The following is a 26,135-nucleotide window of genomic DNA, read 5'->3' as shown; positions in this document are numbered from 1 at the left end:
GACACATAGATAGAACAGGACAAACAATTAGAGTTGCTCCTGGTTGCCAGTAGTTTGTATGGTGAAATTGGTGCTCCAAACGTGATAGACACTCTAGCTGTGGTAAAAATAGCGCTATGTTTAACACCGCCTACTAGCCAAGGGTTCGCAAGGGCTATGAGAGGTGGGGTGTACTATTTGTGGTACAGTCTAGTAGTGACTAAGGGATAAAAACACGAAGATCTTCATTTTTTGCGATCAAATTAAGATATGTACATATGATCATCAAGTTAAAATTGTCTCACTTTTGAGGTGTTAAGGATAAACACCATGGGTCTCAGGAGGGGGGTGGGAGCGTATTTGGCACACACTATTTCGTGGCAAAAGGAGAGAAAAACATTAACCCGGCATTAGAATCATGAATAGTGGGGCGCGATCAATACTTAGCTCGTTGCAGGTAAGTTGTTCCTACTTACGCCCTCGACGCTCGGCACCCGTGGTGTACCTACGTCGCCCTCGTACCGGACCCCGACGATAAATGAGGGGGTTCGTAAGTTGTTTTTAAAGCCGTGAGGCAAAGCGGCAAATGCTTCCGGGTGGGCGTGGCATGTGTTCGTTGTCAGCCGTCACGGAGGCGTTGCTGTGTCCGAGCGCCCTATTGGGCGTTGTCTCAGAGAGTCCGCCGAGTGAGAGTGGGCCTGCCATTCGGTTGTCCGGGTAACAGGGAAAGCTTGCGTGACCGCCCTGATGTTAACGCGGCCGCCGTAATGGTGACGTTGCCGAGTGGGCGTGGTTCCGTGACGCTGGTCATGGAGGCATCGCTATTCATTGGCTAAGGGAGACGTGGGAAAGCGTCTGGAGTTGCATTCCAATATATATACAGTGATCAAATGAATCGAAGTCTTGCGATATCAGCTTTCAATCTATGATTCTTCTGAGCCCCCCCCCAAAAAAAACCCCACATGAGCAGGCTGTTAGCTATCTGCTATACAACACTTTATGTTACCTCCACGTAATGCGTTTTAGCCTAATAACCATCACGGCAAAGATTGCACATTGTAAAGAACATGGTCACCCATGGCAACTCCAGACGCTTTCCCACGTCTCCCTTAGCCAATGAATAGCGATGCCTCCATGACCAGCGTCACGGAACCACGCCCACTCGGCAACGTCACCATTACGGCGGCCGCGTTAACATCAGGGCGGTCACGCAAGCTTTCCCTGTTACCCGGACAACCGAATGGCAGACCCACTCTCACTCGGCGGACTCTCTGAGACAACGCCCAATAGGGCGCTCGGACACAGCAACGCCTCCGTGACGGCTGACAACGAAAACATGCCACGCCCACCCGGAAGCATTTGCCGCTTTGCCTCACGGCTTTAAAAACAACTTACAAACCCCCTCATTTATCGTCGGGGTCCGGTACGAGGGCGACGTAGGTACACCACGGGTGCCGAGCGTCGAGGGCGTAAGTAGGAACAACTTACCTGCAACGAGCTAAGTATTGATCGCGCCCCACTATTCATGATTCTAATGCCGGGTTAATGTTTTTCTCTCGTTTTGCCACGAAATAGGGTGTGCCAAATACGCTCCCACCCCCCTCCTGAGACCCATGGTGTTTATCCTTAACACCTCAAAAGTGAGACAATTTTAACTTGATGATCATATGTACATATCTTAATTTGATCGCAAAAAATGAAGATCTTCGTGTTTTTATCCCTTAGTCACTACTAGACTGTACCACAAATAGTACACCCCACCTCTCATAGCCCTTGCGAACCCTTGGCTAGTAGGCGGTGTTAAACATAGCGCTATTTTTACCACAGCTAGAGTCTATCACGTTTGGAGCACCAATTTCACCATACAAACTACTGGCAACCAGGAGCAACTCTAATTGTTTGTTCTGTTCTATCTATGTGTCTCTGTCCCTTACCTTTCAGGTGCAGAAACCGATAAGTTGAAGCCTCCTAAACCAGGAGTAATTAGGAATCAATCCAATATTCCTAATTTTTTTGCACTTTTTTCACTTTTTCTTAATTTTCACATGTCACGTCCCTAGGTAAGGGTGGGCCTTAGAGTGCCCATACCGCCAAGGTTTATCACACCCAGTCCTGAAGAATTGCCCGGTAAATTTACACCGTTTCGATGGCAAGAAACATGTTGACTACTACTCTCTAGGATCCCACCATTCAATTAAAAGTGGACTGGATCCTCACATATATTTTAAACTTGTTGTCCTTAGTGATCTTTAATAAAAATTGCTTCAGATACACTACTGACAAATTTATAAATAAAATACCCTCAACACTCACTAATTTTTCATTTTCACTCAACACGCCCTATACCCACCAACCAGCTCCGCAGTAATCCTGGCGTTGCAGCACACCAAAGAGACACTCGGTCTCTTTGGTGGGGCCCGATGATGAAGCATGTCATCACTAGGTGGTGAGTGAGGGCTTTCCTAAACATCCTAGTATGGTTGTTATTGAGCTCCATCTTTTGGTTCTTTGTCTCATAGACACTCTTCTTATGTTATTCAGAGACCTGATCGAGAGCTAAGCAGAGGAGGCGATATAGCAATTTTTTATAAAAACCGAATTGAACTGTCGTATTTTAGTAAGCCCTATACCAGACTGCAAGACTTTATTTCTTTTGCAATCTGTCTATCCCAGGTTGGTACTTTTTCTTCGATTCTAATATATTGTCCCCCAGGGTCCCTTAGCCAATTCTGTAAGGATCTACCTGAAACAACAGCTAATCAAGCTAGCCCCCCTGTCTAATTTTTCCCTATCTGGATTTTAATATCCATTTTGATGGCATCTCACTGCCAGCCACATGCGAGCTGATTGATGGCCTGGGACCCTTTCAACTCAATCAAAAAGTGAGAGGTCCCATTCCCTCTAAAGGCCACTATTTTTTTCAAAAATTGAAAATGTTCTGGTCGGGAACTCCATCTGGGTGCCCACACTCCATCCCTCCCCCGCCCCACACTCCATCCCTCCCCCGCCCCACACTCCATCCCTCCCCCGCCCCACACTCCATCCCTCCCCCGCCCCACACTCCATCCCTCCCCCGCCCCACACTCCATCCCTCCCCCGCCCCACACTCCATCCCTCCCCCGCCCCACACTCCATCCCTCCCCCGCCCCACACTCTATCCGTCCCGCGCCCCCCCTCACTATCTATCGCATCGCCGCCACAGCATCACTCTGCGCCGCTACAGCATCACTCTGCGCCGCTACAGCATCACTCTGCGCCGCCACAGCATCACTCTGCGCCGCCACTCTGCGCCGCCACTCTGCACCGCTACTGCATCACTCTGCGCCGCCACAGCATCACTCTGTGCAACCATTCAACAACTGATTCAAATATGTTCTCTCAATATTTCAAGCTTTATTACAAATGTCACAAAAAGATGTTGATATTTCACTTCTGTTCTTGGATTTTGTCACAAAATATAATGAACATAATCTTCACAAAAGTTATTTACAAAAGTTTAAGCTATTGCCGTTATAAATTACAATACCTTTTATTTAAGTATTAGATATAAAAAAATAAAAGCCATTATTTGTAATATCAATAAATCTAAGTCACTTAAATACAACACATATTGCATTACAAATGCTATAGGCGTCACATTTGCGAAAGTTAAAACTATTGGCATTGTAAATGACAAAGCTATTAATTTCACTGTTTGCAAAACCAACACATAAATAAAAGATTTGTCATTTACAATACCAGTAGCTCAAAATTTACTAATGCGAGACCTATTGCATTGCAAATGCTTGATTATGGGACTTTTCCCCCCTTCGTGGAAACGAGCAATGGTTAAAGCTCTTGTAAAAAAAAAAAAAAAAACCTGGACCCAGAGGTGTTGGTGAATTACCGTCCCATCTCTTTACTGTCAGGAATCGGCAAAATTGCTGAAAAACATGTTAACTCTGTTCTCTCTGCATTTCTGGAGAGTAATGACTGTCTCCATCCCTCACAAACTGGATTTAGACCTCAACAAGGCACAGTGACTGACTGCCCTTCTGGCAGTAGTGGAAGAAGCCAGTAAAATTTTAGATGATGGTCGCTGTGCTGCTATTCTCTTAGATCTCAGCGCAGCCTTCAACACAGTTCACCATCAGCTGCTCATTCAAAGACTCAGGGAGGGAGGAGTGGCGGGGACAGCTCTTAAGTGGCTGCAATCCTTTTTGGAGGACAGATTATTCTAGGTGTTTGAAGATTAAATTGCCTCCGAATGTATGCCACTTAGATGTGGGATCCCGCAGGTATTGTCCCTGAGCCTCACTCTATTTAATGTGTACATGAGCCCCGTGTCAGAGGAAGTGAAGCCGTTCTGTATCCAGATTGTCAATGGGGCCAAGACTGAGCTGATGCTCTTGGGTAAATCTCCCTTTCTGAATGTAAGCCTACCCTGGCCTAGCTGTTTTGGGCCCCTCTTCATAACCGATCAAGAACCTGGGCGTATGACTTAACCGCAATCTTGATTTTAGGGAGCAAGCTTGGAAGGTGGGTAGCTGTTGAAGGATTCTCAGGATGATTTGGAAAATCCTCCCTCAGCTGCTTTTTCATGCCAGATGATTGATTATGCCAATGCCTTTTACCTGGGAGCCCCTCATCTCCCCACCTAAACATTGCAGACAGTGCGAAAACTGCTCAGCACGCTTGCTCCTAAATATCCCCAGTCGTCAAACAGCAAAGTCCTCCATTGCCACCCTTCACTGGCTCCCCATTCAGGAGAGAGTCCAGTTTAAGGCTTTGCACATAGTACACAAGGCAATGTCAGCTAATGGACCGCCTATCATCCGTTCGATCATCTCGCCCTACCGTCCTAATGGGGCTCTGCGTTCGGATAGTAAAAATCTGGCAGCAGTCCCTAAAATAAAAAGATCACTAAGTGGAGGGAGTCTCTCCTCTTAAAATGTCGTCAAGTTGTGGAACAGTTTCCCCCCCTCCATATTGGTCTTGAGACCAACCATCTGCCCTTTCTAAAACTCATGAAAACCTTTCTGTTCCCCTAAACACTGTTATGGAGTTCGTGATTGGACTGCGTCAAGCACTGGGATGCCTCCGGGTACCCACACACTCAAGAAATGCTGATTCAATTCAATTGTAAGAAATGCTGGACCAGCCCATGCCCCTAATCTGGACTTTACCTCAGATGACGGCCTTACAAGGGAGAACCTATGCTGCTCCTCATGGGGACAGTTCAGCAACAACTGCCAAGCCGGGTCTTCCCTGGACCGAAAACAAGCATCCAGACAAACTTACCCCGAAACCAGTCTCAGGATGGTTGTTTCTGGTTCAGGGAAGGCCTACCTTGGCAGTTTAAGTTGGACTGTTCCCATGAGGAACAGGGTTTATACTGATATGCATATTGCTGAGTTTGAACTGGGGTGGCAAAGTGAGCTAATGAACAATGATGGGTTCAACCCAGATCTGTGACTGTGGGTGAGTGTCTGAAAAGTTGCAGCATTCTGTCCATCTCCTTGTGTTTGCTTTGTTTAAAAAGATTGCAAAAAACAGTTGATGGACAGAATGCAGAACAATATCTTACATTCACCCCAGTACAAAGATCTGGGCCTAAATCCATCGTTTGTTTGCACTCCACACCACCCTAGGTCAGACAATGACTATATGCAAATCAGCCTTGACCTTGTGCTTCATGGGAACAGTCCAGCCCGAACTACCAAGCCATGTCTTTCCTAGACCGGAATCAAGCATCCAAGGACCGGTTTCTGGCTATCAGCCTTATCAAGCCTGGATAGCTTGACTCCAGTGATGTGGAGAGCCTGGGACTCACATCTTTAAAAAGATGGCACTCCCGAGATCTATATCTAATGCATCACATAGTCCTTGCTTCCTATTTTAAAACCATACAGCGCAAAAAGAGGGCACTTCTATGGAATGGCAAGCTCCCCACGAATACCCACACAAGTTGCTGAGGAGGTGGTATGACTGGGGTATACGGCTTCATTACATATGGAAATATAACTTGGCAGTACAGCTAATAGTGGTCAATCAACGTTTACATCGACCCTATGACAAACAAGCTTACAGTATGGACAAATTTGTCTTACCAGGATGGAGCTACGAGAGGCCTTCAGCTTACGGGCCACACTGAACACAGTTCAGCTCTGGCACGCTGTAAATAAAAGCCTGGGGTGGTAGACTAAGATCACACGAGCCACCCCACTATGGAATATTGAACAGCTAGGAACCCTGAGGAAAGTCACAGGATTTGATATATGGGATCTCACTTGGTATTTCCTGAGTGGGGGGGGGGGGGTCTGTGGTCACGAGAAGGGGTGGTTTCCTTTGCCACATTACAGTGAGATTATAACTTGGCAGCAACAGAGAAGTTTTGATTCTCACAAATTAGACCTGCTCTCCAAACTGCCATCCCAAAGGGAGGGGAGCTCCCTGAATCCTCTCCACTGGAAGATAGAATCCTTACTGAATATATGGACTTAAAAGCGATCTCTGACCAATCAAAAATGGACTAACCACTATGTGTGTGTTGATTATGTGAATATCTTACTTATATTGCTAAATGCAACACCATATCACTGATATACCATGTTTTTGTCATCAATAAAAAATAATTAAAAAAAGAAATTATGGACACATGGGTCAGCTACTTCCAGCTTATTTACAGATGGATAGTGGCACAGATTTCATTATTTTACCATTCTTTCGCAGGTAGACCAAAAGCCCATTCAGCTAGAGGAAAAGCAGCAGCCACAATTTGGCTTAGAAATATAAATACCAGCGGAATGGAGCTGGAACGCCTAGGTGTACTGGAGTGATGAACCTTTTGATGCAAGTGTGACTACAAAGGACGTCACCCCCGCCTCGACCGATGTAATGATTTCCTCTAAAATTAAGTTCCGAGTCCGCCCTGGTTGTACCATCTTAACATGGTGGGGAGAGGATGTCTATGATTAAGCATGGCACGAATATCATTTAAGGTTTGGGACAACACCACGTGAACAGTGCGTGACTTGACTAGCTTTCACGCTAGTCCTAACAATACTAATGTGAGATCTTTCGTTAAGGATGGCTTCCCTCATGACACTCACCCCATTTCCTATGTAATTATTACGGATAAGGCCCCCTCTAGAACACAAGACTGAATCTTGTTTTTATATCCGTAGTACTGGCACCCTGCTTTTTGTGATTAACTTTTTTGCAGGGAGAACGCGTGGTTACACTTTAATTCCTCTCTCCCTTTGTGATATGTGGTTTAGAAATATCCCCATAAGGAAATTAGTGCACTAATTGTCAAAGCACTATTGCCTAGATTTGGATAAAGAAGCTGACCCTAAAATAGGTAAAGTACCGCTAAAGAATTTATTTGGCTAATGAAGAGCCACTAAATTGCATATTTAATGTTTCCTTTAAATTTGTTTTAATATACTCGGTAAGAGTCTAAAATAACTATTTAGATTGCTGCTTTGGTGTAACGTTTATGATGGTCATTAAAGATTCTACAATGCTGAAGAAATTTGTACTCTCGTTTTTGCATCGTAGCAGTCTTCACTGAAGTCATAAAGGACCCACCTGCGTCCTTTGCTGGATAATCCTGGCAATTCAAAATTCAATTAATATACTGTGTGAGAGTGTGCCTCTTTTGACATGGTTAATCTCCACTTTTTACCTGATATTGTGCACAGGGTACCTGCCAACCAGGTCCCCTGTGCTAGTGCTTCTTCACCAAAAACTATTCAGCGAGTGGCCCTTCAGGCCGCCTGTAAGTCCCCAGTAAATGGTCCCTAGGGCATTGGAACTGAAGAGGGTCCCTAAGGGGACTCCTTGCGTAGGCCATGCAGACTGCCACTGCAGCATGCATGGCATGGTGCAGACAAACAGTCGCCATGGCTCATTCCCTGTGTGGCATGCCAACTAGCACTGCCTAAAGTATAGGCAAGTCAACCCTCCAGCAGGCCTTCCAGCCTAAGAGAGCACTTTACCACAGGTGTCTGCATATCTGCACTAGCAGATATGCCCCTGCAATATTTATTTCCGTTCTTGGATATTGTAAGTGCCAAGGAAGCCATAGAGAGTACATGGGCTGGAAACGCCACATCTAGAGTTCCCCAGCACCATAATGGCTTCTCTGAACCTAGGCGTGTTTTTATTTATTTTTTTTAAACCTATTTTTATTGAGATTTGTAAAACATCATAATACTCAGGATTCAAAGACACTCCGTTTGGCAGAGGATAGATGCAAAGCACTAGTCATGACTAGCATTTTCAGTCCAAGGTGTATACGGCAGCGGAAATACACTTACACGAAAGTTCTGGGTTATATTGTAGCATTTGGTAGTCTGGGCCACTAAATTGAGTAAATCAGATTTCCAATGTAAAAAGAATTTCTAATAAGTATAAAGTGTGTCCATCTAATGATCTATACGACAGTGTACTGAATACCCAATATTAAACTATCCTCCCTCCCGTTGTCTGTTCCACTAGGTTTTCACATGACACAACAACAAATTGTTCATCATAACAGTAACCCCCGAAGACAAGCATTTAAGGTGTATAGAGAAATGTAAAGCATATCTGCTCCATCTTCATACTGCATAGATACATCGGAGCCTATTCCTAGCAAGGGTGCTAGGGTTAACACATCCTGCTCTCATCGTATGCTTAAAGTGCAATTATTCACTAATGTCTGACCACCAGAGTCATCCTGTGGGGGTTCACATATATTTCCTCAGTAGGAGTTCCATTTCCCACTCATCCATTTTTTGGGACGTCCTCTGAGTGTAGACCATGGGTACTCACAAACTTTCTCTCGGGGGCCAAATTTACAGTGTGGTTTGTGGCAGAGGGCCGCACCGGTGGGGGCGGGGTCAGTGGGGGAGGTGGCGGGGCTCGAGTAGCAAAAAAACTGGTACCATGAGGTTGATCACTGGTCCCTGCAGCGGACGCCTTCGTCCACTGAGCCACCAGACCCGACATACACACATCTCTAACTCTCTCGTTCTTTCTTAGTCTCTCTCTGTCCCTCTCTCTCTCTCTCTCTCTCTCTCTCTCTCTCTCTCTCTCTCTCTCTCTCTCTCTCTCTCTCTTCCTCCCTCTCTCTACCTCTCTCTCCCTCTTTGTCTCCCTCTGTCTCGCTCCCTCTCACTTCCGCTCTCCCTCTGTCTCACTCACTCTGACAGCCTCACTCTCTCTGTTTCCCTCTCCCTCACTGTTTCCCTCTCCCTCACTGTTTCCCTCTCCCTCACTGTTTCCCTCTCCCTCGCTCTGTTTCCCTCTCCCGCGCTCTGTTTCCCTCTCCCGCGCTCTGTTTCCCTCTCCCGCGCTCTGTTTCCCTCTCCCGCGCTCTGTTTCCCTCTCCCGCGCTCTGTTTCCCTCTCCCGCGCTCTGTTTCCCTCTCCCGCGCTCTGTTTCCCTCTCCCGCGCTCTGTTTCCCTCTCCCGCGCTCTGTTTCCCTCTCCCGCGCTCTGTTTCCCTCTCCCGCGCTCTGTTTCCCTCTCCCGCGCTCTGTTTCCCTCTCCCGCGCTCTGTTTCCCTCTCCCGCGCTCTGTTTCCCTCTCCCGCGCTCTGTTTCCCTCTCCCGCGCTCTGTTTCCCTCTCCCGCGCTCTGTTTCCCTCTCCCGCGCTCTGTTTCCCTCTCCCGCGCTCTGTTTCCCTCTCCCGCGCTCTGTTTCCCTCTCCCGCGCTCTGTTCCCCTCTCCCGCGCTCTGTTCCCCTCTCCCGCGCTCTGTTCCCCTCTCCCGCGCTCTGTTCCCCTCTCCCGCGCTCTGTTTCCCTCTCCCGCGCTCTGTTTCCCTCTCCCGCGCTCCAGCCTTTCAGAGCAGCTTTGAGGGGAGCAGCAAAGCTCAGCAGCATTGGTGACCACAGCAGACACCGGACTCCGAAGAGAGGACGAGTGAGGGAAAGGAGAAACATAGAGTGCATTGGATGTGGGAATGACGAGAGCGATGCTCCAGGGCATTGAAAGTTGAGACAGAAGGGAAAGGTGTTTTCAAACAAATATTTATGAGTACCCATGATGTAGACTGACTTCTCCGCCACTATAAGTGTCTTAAGTCTAGATCCCCAACGTTGCGCTATATTGCGGTTCGCCACCGTCATGCCCAATGTAACCCACTCCTGAGCTGTATTGTTTGTCAGTGGGTTCCCAGATATTGTGAAGCCAACGTTTTGTTTCTGGGAGAATTTTAACTATCGTGACTTGCGAGAGTGTCCGCATCTCTCCTCTCAAATAGCGTACTATCTCTGGGCATTGCCAGATAGTATTGCATAGTGTATGTGGCTCTCCACACTAAGACAAAACGGTATGTCTGTGCGATGTATTTTGTGTAATAGTGTCCTAGTATAATAAGTACGATGCAGAATCTTTAATTGCACCAGTCTAAGTCTTGACAATATTGCTGCCTCCCGAGGGGATGTCAGCGCTTCTTATCAGTCAGTTTCGTCTGTCATCTAATTCTAACTGTCATCTGCCCTTCAAAGCTGCCGTGGGATCTGGGCCATTATTCACAATGTCCGGTAAGTTTGTGAGATTGCCTTTTTGTGGAGGTGATCTGTGACAAGTCCATCTTCCACTGGGGAGGATTCTGCGGTTCTTGTACCTGGTGGGAACCTAGGAGTGTTTTGATACCAAACTACTCTAGTCAATAAACCCACACTGATGGAAGTGTGTGATTTATTGAACCATGTACCCAGAGAGCACCTCAGAGGTGCCCCCTGAAAACCTTCCACCCCTGGTGTGGAAACAGACTGGCTGTAAGCAGCCTGCCTCCACCAGACAGGTTTCCAGACCCCTGGGTCAAGAGCCTCTGCTCTCTGGGACCAGAAACCGTGCACATCCTGGGCGAAGGTATCGCACCTCCTCCCCCAGTATGGGTCCAGTGCTTGAGAGAAGTTTCAAAGGCCTGCCTGCCGCCTTTGTCATGCGACCTTCCCCCAAGCCTCTGCTGCTAGCATCATATGGCAGCCCCCGGTTTTACCCCCCCCCCGCCCCCCCCCCCCCCAACCAAACTCTGGCCCGGAAAACTTAAGGGAATAGGCGGTGCTCCCACTTCTGCCAACTCCACCCCTAAGGTGATGGAGGCAAGGTGAATCACATCTTTCAGTCCCGCTATCTTGAAGGGGACTGAAAGATGAGACTGCCTCCTCAGAACAGACCACCCTCTGCAGCTAACTCCGAACCCCCCTTGTCGTCCTCCCCCCCCCCCCCCACCCCACACCCAATTTCCCCCCTCACTGTTAACTCAAACTCCCTTCGCAACATCGAACATAGCCTCTCCACTCTTACCAGAGATCTCTCGTCTTAGGAACGATTTCTACAACCGCAAATCCAGCGACCCCCCCCCCCCCCCCCCGCCCCCCCCCCCCCCCCTCTCCAGAAGAAACACCACTAGCCCTGGTCAAATAAACCCCACCACCTCCAAACTGTGGAAAACAACTCCCTTGCTTTGCAGGGCTCAGAGACCACTCCGCACCTCTTGCACCCTCTCCCACCGGGAGATTTCCGACCTACAAAATTCCTACCCTCCCTACTCACCCACCGTGAGCACGCCTCCCCCCTTCTCAAGCATCCCAGTCATATTAGGGACTAGTCGTATTCCCCTCTCACCTGTCTCACCTAGACCCCCTCCTCATCTCACCTCCATCCATGCCCTCCCTTCTCCCAAACCCCTCACCTGCATGCTTGTTAACTGCCGCTCCGCCTCCCGACATGCCTTAGAAATCTCTGAAACCATCCTTGTCGAATCCATTGACATCACGTTCCTTACAAAATCCTGGCTTAATGACCACTCTACAAGCATTCTAGACCTACTCTCACCCCCGGGCTACTCAATCATTAGGAAAGATAGACCCATTCGAAAAGGCGGTGGTGTAGCTATCATCTTCAAAGACTAACTACAGCTCTCCCTTATCAATAATGCCGATTATGCCTCCTTTGAATACCTTGTAGCCGAACTCTAAATACAGGGCTCCCACCCCATCCCCCTTCACAATATATATATAATCGGCCCGGAAATCACTACCCATTCATTGACAAGCTATCTAACCTCCTTACCCAATCCTCAATTTCCAAATCTAAAAACCTCTTCCTGGGAGATTTTAACCTCCATTGGAATGATACCAAAGATCCCTCAATCTCCCTCCTCTGACCTTCTCGAAATTAATGACATCAAACAAATCTGTCAGTCACCAACCCATTCCAAAGGAGCCACCCTTGACGCTATCATTACCTGCAAGGATCTAGCCCTCCTATCTAATAACATTCCCATTGACTGGTCCAACCATCACCTTATCCTGTTCTCCATAACTACCTCTGCCCCCCCCCCCCCCCTACCAAAACTATTAAACCCATGAAACTGATCAGAAATCTGTCATATCCCTCCCGACTAACTTGAATCCAAACTACATGCCCAACTTCTCGCTATCCCTCCCTCCCTTAACACGAATGAACTAACCGAACAATATAACAAAGCAGTCATTGATACCCTCGACCTTCTAGCCCCTCTCAAACTCAAAAAACAAAGAAATATCCCCTCCAAATCATGGTTTAACACAGAGCTAAATAATTAGAGACGCAGACTCAGACTGACGGAAAGATTATGGAGACAGCACCCCTCTCCTTCTAACCTGACCCGCCTCAGACTTGCTAGATCGTCCTACAAAAAACACATCTTTAGACTAAAAACTTCCTTCTTCAGGGCACAACTAGATCACAGAATAGGCCAAGAGAAATATTCAACATTGTGCGCAATCAAACTGCTTCCGCTCCCCCTGTCCCACTGGCCTCGACGACTAGATGTGAAGAAATAGTTTTTTTTTCAGACAAACTTAGACAAATTGAGCAATCCTTCCTCTCTACTACGATCCCTAGCGCCATTCCGAACATCTCTCTTAATATCCCCCCCTCCATCACAACTCCCCCCTACACCCACCACTACCCATCACAACTCTGATCTCCCTCACCCTCCCTTGCCCTCCAATCTCCTGGACTCAAATCATGCCATGCTGCATTGTTTTTAGGAAGAGGATTAGGATAACTTCCAGCCAGTCCCTGAAAGAGACGTCTTTAACATCATTACCAAACTCAAGCCTTCCTCCCACACCAAAGACCCTCTCCCCTCAAACCTTAAACACATCATCACCCCTTCCTGGACCTCTGTTATCAACAGCTCCCTTGCCATCGGCTGTGTCCCCACTTCATTGCAACTTGGCCAAATCACCCCCATTATCAAAAAAATCCTTTGGCAGACCCAAACGACCTCAATAACCTTCGTCCCATCCCCAACCTTCCCCTTCTCTCTAAAGCCCTGGAAAAATGTGTCCATCTCCAACTAGATACACATTGAACAATTTAACTTACTAGACCCCTTCCAATCTGGCTTAAGGAAAGGATGCAGCACTGACACCGCCATGCTAAACATTGTTGACGACATCCACCACTCACTTGACAATGGCAAATCTAGCCTTCTGATCCTCCTTGATCTCTCTGCAGCGTTTGATACTGTTAACCACTTTGCTCTATTCAATGTTCTTAGAGATCGATTCGGCCTGAATGGTACGACACACAAATGGTTCGTCTCATACCTACAACACTGTTCTCAACAAATCAAAGTCCAAAATTGCCTATCTAACCCTACCTCCATGACCTTAGGAGTTCCACAAGGATCCATCCTCTCTCCCTCTCTTTAACCTTTCATGGAACCTCTCACACTCATTCTTGGTTCAACTACCATCTCTACGCCGATGACACCAAACTCTATTATAAGATTAAAATTCATGCTGACATCCTTCACCTCAACAACACTCAAGATTCAAGCCTGGTTCCACATTAACCACCTCAAACTCAACCCTAAAAAAACTGAAATTATTATTTTTTCCCCTAAAAATAACCAGCTCCCCATTCAGAATTGGATCCCAGACCTTAATGCCCTCAACTGCTCCTTATCTTTGTCCTCCTCAGACAAATCACTAGGGATCTCCCTTGACAACATTCTAACCCTCAAGGTACACATCAACAATTCTGCCAAAGGAGCCCTCTTCACTCTCCGCCACCTTAAGAAAATTAAGCCCTTCATCCCTATTGATTTCACACTAGCAGTCCAATCCCTTGTTATTTCTCGCATCGACTATGGCAATGCCATTCTCACCGGAATTCCCAAGATCCACCTAGCACCTCTTAAATCTGTGCTTTACCTTGCAGCTAGGCTTATCACAGACTGCAAGTGATTCGACCACATCTCCCCTGCCCTTAAATCCCTTAAATGGCTCCCCATTGAAGGTAGGTCCACCTAAAAAAACAGCCTGCATTACACACAAAATTCTCCAACAGAACACTCCCACCTACCTCGCTAACAAACTCACTAAAGCCGGCTGCTCCCGTTCCTTGAGAAGTACTAACACCCTCCTTCTTATCCCCCCTTCTAAAAAAGAAAACCACTCAGTCATGATCCTTTTCCTGCAATGCTCCTTGCATTTGGAATGCCCTTCCAATTGACCTTCGCTGCAACCCTTCCTACTCTAGCTTCAAAAAAGAACTCAAACTATATCTCCTCAAATAAATACTGGGGACCCTAATCCCTATCTGTTCTCCTCCACCGTCCACATCTGTCCGACCCTAGATGCATCCGCCCTCTCTTTATCAGCCTTACTCGCCCTTCCTCCTCGTCACTTCCCCATCCCTGTTTTCCACCTTCACTTTTCCTTGCACCCCCCTTCCCTTGTCCTCCCTCATCCCCTCCAACCCCACCCACTTCTGCCCCTCCCTCTCTCTTCCTTACCTAACTGACCACTAACCTCCCTATCCTGACTCTGCAATTTTTCCGGCTCTTTTCAATTTTTGCCTTATATTTTTGATCATCACTTCTTCCACATTTTGGTGTGCTTTTTTTCCATATTTATCATTTTGAAATCTGTCAGGCGGAGACTTATATGTTGGGTATATATACACTGGTGCTATGTATGTTCCCTGTCTTATTGACCTTGTCTCAAAAATGTAAAGCGCTCTGATACCCCTGGGTCCAGCCAGCGTTACATAAAAGCTCTAAAATAAATACATAAAAATGAATAAGGAGACTCCTTCCAATCAGTGCTAGTTCTAGGACCCTCCCACCTGAGGGTGCCCAATGGCCCTACCTGCTACTCTCCTTAAACATCCCTAACTTTTGCATTTGGGCACTCCCCCAGACCTGGATATGTATTCCTAGCTGACCGAAGGACAAAGAAGATTCCGTGCTACGGAGCCTGAAGATGATTACTGGCTTGACCCCATCTCTACCGGCCTGTCTCCAACTTCAAAGTCCCTGCGAAGAAGACTAATCCTGTCCTACTGCCAGCGACTTACAGAATCTGAGGAAGACTGTCTACCCTTTGACAAAGACCAGAGCCGCCCAAGGGCAGGAACCCTGTTCCCAGCAAACCTACACAAAGGACTCTGGTGCTCTCCAGGGCCCATGTCTGCCCACTCTGCACCTGTGGCCCAAGTCCAAGTGGGCCACCAACTCAGAACAGGTTCCCCAGTGATCCTGAACTCCAGTATAGCGTTTGCTGTCCCCTCCTGGACTCCATGATGACACCTGCAGACTGAATCCAGAGGCTCCCCCCTGACCGCGACCGGCTCCCGTAAGAAGAATCTGATGTCTAAATGCACCCCTGCACAACAAGCCCCTGGACCTTGGGGAGCTGAACAGACCGGGCCCCTACATCTCTACTTAAATCTGTTGTTGCTGGTCTCCCTCCTGTAACCTCTGGTGAAACGCCTGAAGCAAGTTCTCTATTGGAAAGCTTTGAACGCCTGACTGCGTAATTGCACCCTTCCGTCCCTGTGCCGTTGGTGGTGTATGTTTGGTGCTGCTTTGTTCCCCGTGATTTCTCTAGCCCCCAAAGCTTGGCCCCTGCAGCACATTTACCTACCTGCAAGCAATGTGGGTTTGAGCCCCCCTCCGCTGCCTTGAAACACATTTGGCCAAATTCCAATTTTGACCTCTGCACCCTTCTACTCCTGTGCTGCTGGTGGTAAAGTTTTGGTACTCCACTGACCCTTGCCCCTTGCTAACCTTTGGTCCCTAAGACTGAAATTGTAAGTCGGATCTTACCTGTATGACTCTATTACTGGTTTCCTCCTTATGATACCATTGACCTGTTCAAAAATTGCACGAAGTGCCAACTTTTAAAAGTCTTAAGTATTTTTCCTGCAAAACGTTTTTACCTTATTGCGAAGATCTTGGTTTTAAAATGAAACTAAGTTTTATAAAATTGGTGTGGATCTTTTTGGAGTCTTGTGTCCCCTATTGGTCAATGTTGTGTAATAAATGTCTCTTCTGTTGGGCCTAAGGCTGCTCACCCACACTATCACTAATAGAGCACTGAGTTTACATTGAGCCCTGTACACTTCTCAGGAATCTCTGCATGATATAACCACCTAGTGGCATACCATATACAGAGCCAGCGTCCTACATTGCTATCACACCATTCCTATTCTTACTCTCTGTGAAAAAAACACTGAGTGCAGCAGTGGCCAGTATAGTGCATCAAGGGTGGTAGAAGGGGCGGGGGCGTGGCCGAGCCGACCAAGATGGTGGATCGCTCTCCCTAAGGCTCCGGCTGCCGGCCCACATCATCTGCCGCCCATGTAACCCCCTCGCATCCCACAGCAGCAGCAGGGGCATGAATCGGGACCGGAATAACCCGGGTTATCCCGATGTGCTCAACTCCCCAGAGCACAGTCTTTGAGGCGCCTGGAGCGCTCCGCATGAGATCCCTGAGCGCAGCCTTCTAAAATGGTGGCCCCCAGATAGAGCGGCGGCGCCCGCTACGGACCATGTGTGGCTCTGCCCCGGCGGATCATAGGCAGCAAACACGAGCAACATACCAGCAGGCCCCCGGTGAGGCGGCAGCGTCCCCGAACCAACGACCAGGCATCGGCCGTCACCTGGCGGGCCAAGGGGGAGCGGCTCCGCGGAGCTACGACGAACCACGGCTGGGAGCCCGCTCCCGCCGGGTCCCATCTCCACCGCTGCGGCCCGGAGTACTGCGAGAGATGCAGGGAGGGCGTGCGCCAGGCTAATACACGGAGGGGAGCGACTGCGGTACCCGAAAGGAAGAGGCGGCTGTCACTGCGCGTCCTCGACTAAAGCTCTGATCACCTGCACTGTACCCTCTGCGGAGTGGAAACTAAACGCGGCGGTTGGGCCGCAAGGCAGCTGGGCGGAGAGGAGGCCTCACCATGTGGGCCCGAGACATCCTGCAGTGGTCTGGACTACCCCTGCAGCCGCATGTGCTGGGCGGGCCTGGCGGGGCTGGGAGAGGCGGCGAGAACAGTCAGCCACCGCCACATCAACGCATCACGTGACCTGACTGGGTACTACTCTGGTTCCTCACGGAAAAGTAGAGAATGTACTGATCGGCGCCCCACCTCGCGCGCGGACAAGGGTGCGTGCCATCCCTCAATTTTGCCTGCCGGCAACCCGAAGGGCACGAGAGGGCGGAGAGGGGTGCGGCGACGGTGGGCAGGCATCCCTAAGTCGTGAGACCTCGGCGACCCCAGTATAGAGGATCGGGAGGACGACACGGAGGCCTCCCCTGTGGAGCAGTGGCGGAACATGGCCTGGACAGACCATTAAGGCTATCGGCAGGCGCAGGTCATAGTCAGCACCACTGTGACACGACGTAAGGCCCTCTAGGACTGTTCACCCCCAGGCCGTGGGGCCGTGACTTTGCCGTTTTTTGTTTTGCCTCCGGGCTCCCTCCCAAGATCAGCAGCTGCCAACTGCCAGAGGAGTGACGCCCTGGTTTGCCAAGACGAGTCAGTCCTACATTAGGCACAAGTGACGGACGCGACGGCTTGGCGGATAGCCGCGGACGCTGGACCCCGCCTGGCTGCCATCAGCCACGAGGACTTGCGAAGAGGATCCAAAGCCTCCCATCATGGGTCGACAGTGGGCGCTGGGGACCACCTACACGACAGAACAGAAGATGACGCCACAGCCACCTGTACTGACTAGATCGCGGGAGGAACCCACCAGAGAAGACTCCATGTCCAGCAAATTAGATCAAGTCCTCGCTGCCATAGAGCACTCCAGAGGGCGATGGAGAACAAATTTGACACTTTAGCTACAGATCTCAACATTCTCCGTGACGACCATAGGAATCTAACGGGACAAAGTCACCCAGAGTGAAAAGACAGTGCAAGCAATAGAACCGCAAGTACAACCGCACCATCTCGCCATCAAAGAACTACAATCCCGGATCAAGGCTCTGGAATATAAAACTGACTATTTGGATGGACGCTCCCGGAGGAGCAACATCCTTGTCATGAATTTACCGGAAGGGTCCGACCCAATCAAATATATCGCAGCCTGTATCACTACCTTTACACCTGCCAAAGACTTGACTCCCTACTTCTCCATTGAACGAGCGCACAGAGTCCCAGCGCGAAGACCCAAGCCGAGCCTGCTCCCACGACCATTCCTGATGAAACTCCTGCACTTTCAGGGCACACTGTCCTCCGGGCTGCCAGGGAACACTGGCGACTGCAGGTGGAGGATAAGCAGGTAATGCTCTTACCCGACTATTCCCGAGCCGTACAGCAACAGATGGCCACCTTCCAGACAGTGAAGCGCATACTTCGCCAAAAGAACATCCAATACGCCCTCCTGTTCCTGGTCAAGCTTAAGATCATCTACGATGGCACTACGCACTTCTTTACGGACCCGAATGATGCGGACGCCTGGGTGGAGCAGCATGCATCCAGTCGCCCTAACACAGCGGACGCGCAACTGAGTCGACCACCGCGGCGATCACAGCGACAGGGCCGTAGAGTCGCCCTAACACAGCTCAGTGTCAGATCTAGTCTGACTGGAACTGGTTCCCCAGACCTCACACATCATAGCGACGCGCAGGAAGGCGATACAGGCAGTGACCGCCCTTGACTCCACGACAGGGGGCTCGGATGTGGAAGGAGGCCCCCACCTCTTCAGTTCTGAGGACGAAGGCAGTGGTGCACCTGCCTCCCGAGAAGGCTCCATGTCGCCCCCGATAGTGACGCTCCAAACAGCGGGCCTGCTAATGTAACAGCTACAGCAAAACCTGGGCCGCGCGGTAAACACAGCTTCACTTGAGACGGACCGCCCCATAAAACCACTGCCACCCAGTCGTCCGGCCACAGGACAGTGACAGCTGACAGGACACATTGCGAAGACTGCATTGTCCCAAATCAGTGCCAACTAACAGGAATAAACGAGATGCCGGAGGGTACATTCCGAAGTTCATCAGACTTTGTAGCGAAGCCGGCAGCAGCTGGGGAGGTGCCCAGCCACCACCCTGCAGCAACGAACTAAAGAACAAAAATGACAAACAGTTTGGACGTATTGCCCCGAGCAAAAGGTCCCCCGGGTTGGGAATGTTCCCCAGAGTTATGGTTTTTCCCCCTTTATATCTTTAATCTCTTAGATACCCTGAAGCAGGCGGGAGGAGGGCAAGATTACTGTAGAAGTCCCCATATAGGTGGGACGGAGAAGGCCCAGGGGGGTGGGACGGAGAAGGCCCAGGGGGGTGGGCCGGCTGTAAAGAAACAGACACTCCGAGGAAGTCACGGACTGACCAGGTGAAGTATGGTACCTAAAGTGACGAACAAAGACCTAAAATTTGTGACTCTGAATGTCCAGGGTATGCACAAGGCCACTAAGATATTCGGTGTACGCCTATATTAAAAGGCAACAGGCACAGGTGGCGCTCCTACAGGAGACACACCTGACGGAACAAGAGGTAGACCGCCTTCATAGATAATGGCGGGGCATAGTCTGTACCACGGCATACTCCGCCTTTGCCAGAGGTACACTAATGTGGATCAGACCTGGTGTGCCATTCAAGGAGCAAATCCGATTGATAGACAAAGATGGGCGATATGCAATCATAACCGGCCCACTAGAAGGTCAACCAATACTCTTTGGCTGTGTGTACACCCCCAACACAGAACAAGACGAATACTGGGACAAGCTAACCACATGGCTAGCCCGTCATACAGCGATACCTTGGCTCCTGGGTGGGGACTACAATTGTGCACTAGATTTACACTTGGATAGATCGCACCCTCCTCCACCGCATTCCCCAGCACACAAACAAACGGAACTTTTCCGCAGATGGGTTGACCATTGGGCGTTGGCGGACGCCTGGAGTACACAGAATCCAGATGCCAGATTGTACTCCTTTCACTCCATTCCCCATAACCTACGGATGAAACTCGACCGGTTCCTGTGCTCCACAAATATCCTGCCCAAAATACAATACGCTGACTATTTGGGACGGATAGTATCGGACCACGACGCACACATTGTGACCCTTAGATGGAGACCACCCCACCCCCAGGTCCCCACATGGAAACTTCCCCAGGAATGCCTTACTGATCAGGCCTTTCGCCAAATACACGGGAACACTTTCTACATAATGCAGGCTCCACCTCTTGCAGGGCAACAGAGTGTGACGCATATATGGTTGGCGCCCGGGGACACTGTATTCAACAGGTAGTGGGGGTGCGGAGAACACTGGAACGGGGACTACACAAAGCAGAGACCACGCTAGCTGATTTGTCCCGGGGTACGGACCAAGGGAGGACCACTATAGCGCAGCTCTCAGCGGCAAAACTCGCACAAGCACTGCAAGACTTGGGCAAATACAACTTCTGCGCGTATGCAACACGGCCACACAGGGAGGGCAATAGAGAAGGAACATTATTGGTAGGGTTGGTCAAGCAGGACACGACATCGCATCCCATCACTGAGCTAGTAGATGAGACAGGGCGTCTCCACAACTCCCAACTAGTCATCCTGCAAATATTTTGTACCTACTACGCAGACCCGCAACCCAACACGGGCCGCACCATGTGAGCGAACACATTTTATGGGCACACTGACGCTTCCCACAATCTCCCCTGCAGATAGAAAAGACCTAGACAGTAAGATCACATCCTCTGACATAAAGCGCGCCATTGGGTCGTTAGCAAGGATGAAAACGCCAGGGATGGACGGGTTCCCACTGGAATACTATAGCACATTCGCGGCCCAGATAGTACCCCACCCAACGTCCACATACGAGGAAGTCTTGTCCAGAGGTATCTTGCCCGCGTCATTTCGCAAATCCATGGTGGTGACATGTCTAAAGCCCCTTAAGGACCCCACGCTCCCGTCTTCGTATAGACCCATCGCCCTCCTGGATGCAGATTGTAAAATTCTGGGAAAGATATTGGCTGACTGTTATAGCCAAATTCTCCCCACCCTAGAACACCCCGATCAATGCGGTTTCGTCCCCAGACGCAACACCTCGCATAATCTGCGACGCTCTTCCATGTCCAAGACAGGATGCAGGACAGATTCACCCGCGCAGCATGCCTGATATTCGACCTCGAAGGCGTTAGACACTGACATGGCCCCATTTGTTCACTGTCCTCCTGAGGCTGAATATTGGCCCCACCTTGATAGCATACACAAAACTCTTGTACGAGGGACTCTCCTCCAAGGTGAGAGTTGGCAAGCTTATCTCTTCTCCATTCCTGGTACAGAGGAGGACCAGGCAGGGGTGTCCACCCCCCCCCCCCTCCATTTTGCATTGGCGGTGGAGCCCCTGACCATGCGACTGTGACTAGAGGGAATTACATGGGGTGTTCCGATTGCGGAAACGACACACTGCGTATCATTATACGTGGACGATCTGCTGATTTACCTCCGGGACGTAACTGTAGATCCCACCTCTATATGGACGACCTTGCAAGAATTCGGTGACACCTCGGGTCTCGGTCAACTGGGTAAAGTCGACGATCTACCCACTCAGCCCCCACCTGGCACCACATGGAACGAAACGGCCCCCAGATACCTAGGAGTGCGGCTCTATCATTCCCCGACAGATCCTTATGACTATAACCACTGTAAAGTGCTGGCGGGCCTACAATCTGTTGTGGGTTTCTGAAAGACCCCACCCCTGGCACCCATTGGCTGAGTGGCCACAGCAAAAATTATAATGGTGCCCAGATAGCTTTATCACTTTGCCAACCTCCCTGTGATCCCACCCTGGTATTTCTTCCGTGAACTAGATGCCCTGCTCACAATGCTGATATGGGGGAAATGGCTGGCGCAGAGTAGCATTGCACACACTGTATTTGCCCACCGCATGCGGAGGTCTAGGAGCCCCGTCCTTTGAATCGTATTTCCTCGCTGCACAACTTCAGTGGCTATCGAACTGGACAGCCCGAGAGATGCGTAGGGGAAATGACAATGGAGACCGGCAGGCTACCTCTTCCCGCCATTAGAAGAATACTCCTGCCTGGTACCAAACCGACTTGAAGTAAAAAGCTATTCATCTTTAAAACATGCATTTGAATACAACAAATTCATGTTTTGCTGTCATTGGAAGCACTTGTTTTCGCCATCCAGAAGCAGGCTTTGCGAGTCACTAAAGTGACTGCTATCATACTGGTAGTTGGGGTGGGGGCGTGACGATGCTTGGAGGTAGTTGAATAGTGGTTTCTGGTTGTTCAAGTTTGGTATTAATTTGATATTTATAGCCCTTTGTTTTATTTTTACAGGTATTTAACAGGGATGGTTGACAAAAGGACACTTGAAAAATATGAAAGAGAAGCTAAAGAAAAAAACAGAGAAACATGGTATGTGTAATTACTTGACTTTAAATCTTATGGCTCTTATTTTCAGTAGTAACTTTCTGAACATTTCTAGACATCCCTGCTCTGTTAAATGTACATTTTATACTATTTCCATGGTTTGACAACACCTTTGTAAATGTAAAAAATGCACAATTCTGACACTTGGGAAACCCTAACAAAGCATTTATACAGTGCCACTTTCAACAATTATTGCAGCAATGTGAAACTATTCATTTCATAGCACTAAATCTTCCCCATTTGCACAGCCCTTAATTATTTATTCACTTCTTTCAACCGTCTAGAAATCTGTATAATAGTAATTGTTGAATCATACACACTTAAACAGCTCAATTTTCCTCTCTATGTGGGATATGCTGCAATGGGCAGTGAGTGAATACAAAATTAATGTTAACCACAGCAAAATAGTTTTTCTGATAACCAGTGCCACAGCCACTCTAAAGATGCTAATTGGTATGTATTCAATTATCATTCCCCTCGACCCTTTCAAGTCTACAATTAAAAGTTAATTGAGTATCTTAATCTATTTTTACTTGGTTGCAAGTGAACTTGTTTTAGTTAAATATATTTTTAAAATCAACAAGAGGAGAAATGTTGCACGCTTTCACTGTTGCTATAGAATTAGACATAAAACCACTTTCATACTGTAGATAAGTTAAGCTGAATTTGATCTACCTGGGGTAATTTAGAAGTATGTGTTGCAACCTTTTAGATTCTCTTCAGGAGATCCTCCTCAATAGTCATTAACACTTAGTAGTTCCAAAACGCATGGTCTCCTGGAGCAAAAAAAACCACACACATGTATATTTATCAATACAATTGGCAGCACTCTCTGTATTTAGTCCTTGCGTGTTTCAGCTTCTAAGTAAGCCTAGTTCAGCGGTGAAGAGCAGTTTGCAAATCGAGTAACTTTGTGCTTTTTAAGCCAGCATATTTATGCATTCAGGGTTCGGCTGCAAGATTAAAAAGAGACATACCAGGTTGTTGTTACACTACGTATTGAAGATGCTGCTTGTGAATGCATTGGAAAAGGGATTCTTTGAATTCAGTGCAGCGATATGAATGCACTTATGCTGTATTGAAATGTGATCAGCATACTTGAAAGACTTCGGAACAGTACATTCTGACATCTGTAGGACACCTGGGTACCTGATTAGCAGGAGCCCAGGGCACACTCAGTCAAAGAACATCAGCAATTCAGTAAAAAGTGGGGGCACACCATGCAAGAAAGAGGGCACTTTCTCACACAGACCAATAGCAGTTAGTACATACCCTCTCAATGATTCCTAGGTCTACACACACACATCCACTCATTCAACAATACAGTAATTCACATGTTCGAGGCATGTGGGCTGCTGACATTCATATCTGTGCATAGATCGCCACCTAGTGTTGGGTCCGGATGATTGCACATTGTTGTCCTGGAAGAGTCTTCGAAGTATCACGAGATAGGTGGCTCCTCCCCTGGACTACAGTGCGCATGGGCATAGACTCCATCCTCAGATTGTTTTTTTCCGCCATTGGGTTCGGATGTCTTTGAATTCCCTCTTGTCGGAATCGATAAACTTTCTTAAGACCTAAAGGTCTTTAGTTTAATACGTCGGTATAGTCTTGCGTTCGGTCTTAGTTCTTCCAGCTCGGTCCCGAGCCGGATTCCCTACACCCGCGTGCTTTCGACGCGGAAGGCCCAGTCGACGCTTCAGACCCTATCGACGGTTCATCATGGACCGTAGTCCATTTAAGAAATGTCCTGTCTGCAACTCGAAGTATCCCCACATCGACGTCCACCCGGTGTGCAACAAGTGTCTGTCGCCGGACCACGATGAAGCCAAGTGTATGGCTTGTTCACGCTTCAGGTCCAAGAAGACGCTTCAGCTTCAAGCTGCGCGCCAGGAGGCCCAGCATGCTGCACCGGCGCCTGTGGACATCTTCGATGCAGGGGATGTCAGGAAGAATCTATCCAGGACATTAGTGAGTCGAACCCCGCGTCGGACATCGACTACGACACGGATGCAGAGATGTTCGAGGCCGAGGAAGTCAACTACGAGGTAGGCGACGACGGCGGGGCCCTTGGGGCCATGGAGGATAGCTCGGACGAAGAGCTTCCTCAAACTGACTCTGGGGCCGTGCCAATTCCTAAGGCTCATGTCGAGGGATCGCCTTCGGGCCTTACCCAAGATCTTACCATGGGTTCTACGGCCCAGCCTTCGGGCTCGGCCACGGACATTGCTGGTGAGCCACACCCTGGCAAATCGAAACCGAAACCTACGGTCTCGACACAAGAAACTGCGCAGGTGCCGTCCTCCAAACCGAAAGTGCGCATCGTTTTGGTCGGCTCCAAGGCATCAGAGCCCTCGGCGCCGAAGAAGCAGAAGGGTGCTGTCGAGCTGAAGGCTCAAGTCAAGGGCGTCGAGACGAAGTCTGCCGCGCTGAAGGCTAAAGTCAAGGTGATCGAACCGAGCGCGTCTAGGCCGAAGACTGTCGACACCGGCAAAGCTCTCGGCGACCCGAAGAAAGCTCTCGGCGACCCGAAGAAAGCTCTCGGCGACCCGAAGAAAGCTCTCGGCGACCCGAAGAAACGTCTGGTTGACCCGAAGGTTCTCGTGACTCCGCGTCAACAGGACAGGGCCAAGAGCGGCACACCCTGAGAGTCGACTCCAGGTGAGGCCTCGAAGGATTCCGTCGTACCGGCGCGCCCATCCGCCGCGTTCACCAAGAAGGTGACTGACTCCCTGCAGTGCACCATGGACGGGACCACGTCAGTCGGTCCAAAGGATCCTCCGCCTACGAAACGGGTGGAAAAACCACTTACGGCGTCCACGCCCATCCATTTTGCGTTGCCGCCGAAGACTGCGCCGAAGGCTTTCGCTCCTAAGGCAGTCGCCGGCGTGCCCGAAAAGGTCTCGGCGCCGAAGTCGTCAGCGGTAGTCCCTGGCCCTCGACCTCGACGACCTTCAGTGGGCGAGCATCAGGAACACTTCATTGATGCTGAAACGGGCAAGCTTTCCCTCCACAAGCGGAAAATGTCAAGTCAGAGAATTTATATAGCGCACTACATACCCAGAGGGTCTCAAGGCGCTTAGAAAGGGGAGGAGGATTACTTGTCAAATATCCACGTTTTAAGTTGCTTTCTGAATGCTAGGTGGTTCTGGGTAAGGCGGAGGTAAGCGGGGAGTGAGTTCCATGTTTTAGCAGCCAGGTATGAGAAGGATCTGCCTCCCATGGTGGTCTTGTTGATGCGAGGTACAGTGGCGAGGGCTTGGCCGGAAGAACGCAGTTGGCGGGAGGGGGTGTAGAAGGATAGTCGTGAGTTGAGGCATTCTGGTCCGATGTTGTAGAGTGATTTGTGTGCGTGGGTTAGCAGTCGGAAAGAGATCCTCTTATTGACGGGTAGCCAGTGGAGGTCTTTAAGGTGACCAGAGATGTGTTCGTAGCGTGGGATGTCTAATATGATCCTGGCTGAGGCGTTTTGGATTCGTTGGAGTTTCTTCTGGAG

At 49.3% G+C, this 26,135-nt stretch overlaps 1 protein-coding gene across 1 annotated transcript in view; it reads left to right on the top strand.

Moving 5' to 3' along the window:
- GSPT1 (G1 to S phase transition 1) overlaps positions 1-26,135 on the top strand; it is a 612,577-nt gene that overhangs the window by 120,257 nt on the left and 466,185 nt on the right. Inside the window, exon 6 of the mRNA XM_086941426.1 lies at positions 22,547-22,624. Within this exon, the coding sequence (XP_086797552.1) occupies positions 22,547-22,624 (78 nt within the window). The remainder of the gene's footprint in view (positions 1-22,546; positions 22,625-26,135) is intronic.

The sequence above is a fragment of the Lissotriton vulgaris genome, chromosome 10 (assembly GCF_964263255.1).
Source record: "Lissotriton vulgaris chromosome 10, aLisVul1.2, whole genome shotgun sequence".
Classification (NCBI taxonomy): domain Eukaryota; kingdom Metazoa; phylum Chordata; class Amphibia; order Caudata; family Salamandridae; genus Lissotriton; species Lissotriton vulgaris.
The sequence above is the reverse complement of the archived record's forward strand: the minus strand, read 5'-3'. Positions and strand labels throughout refer to the sequence as shown.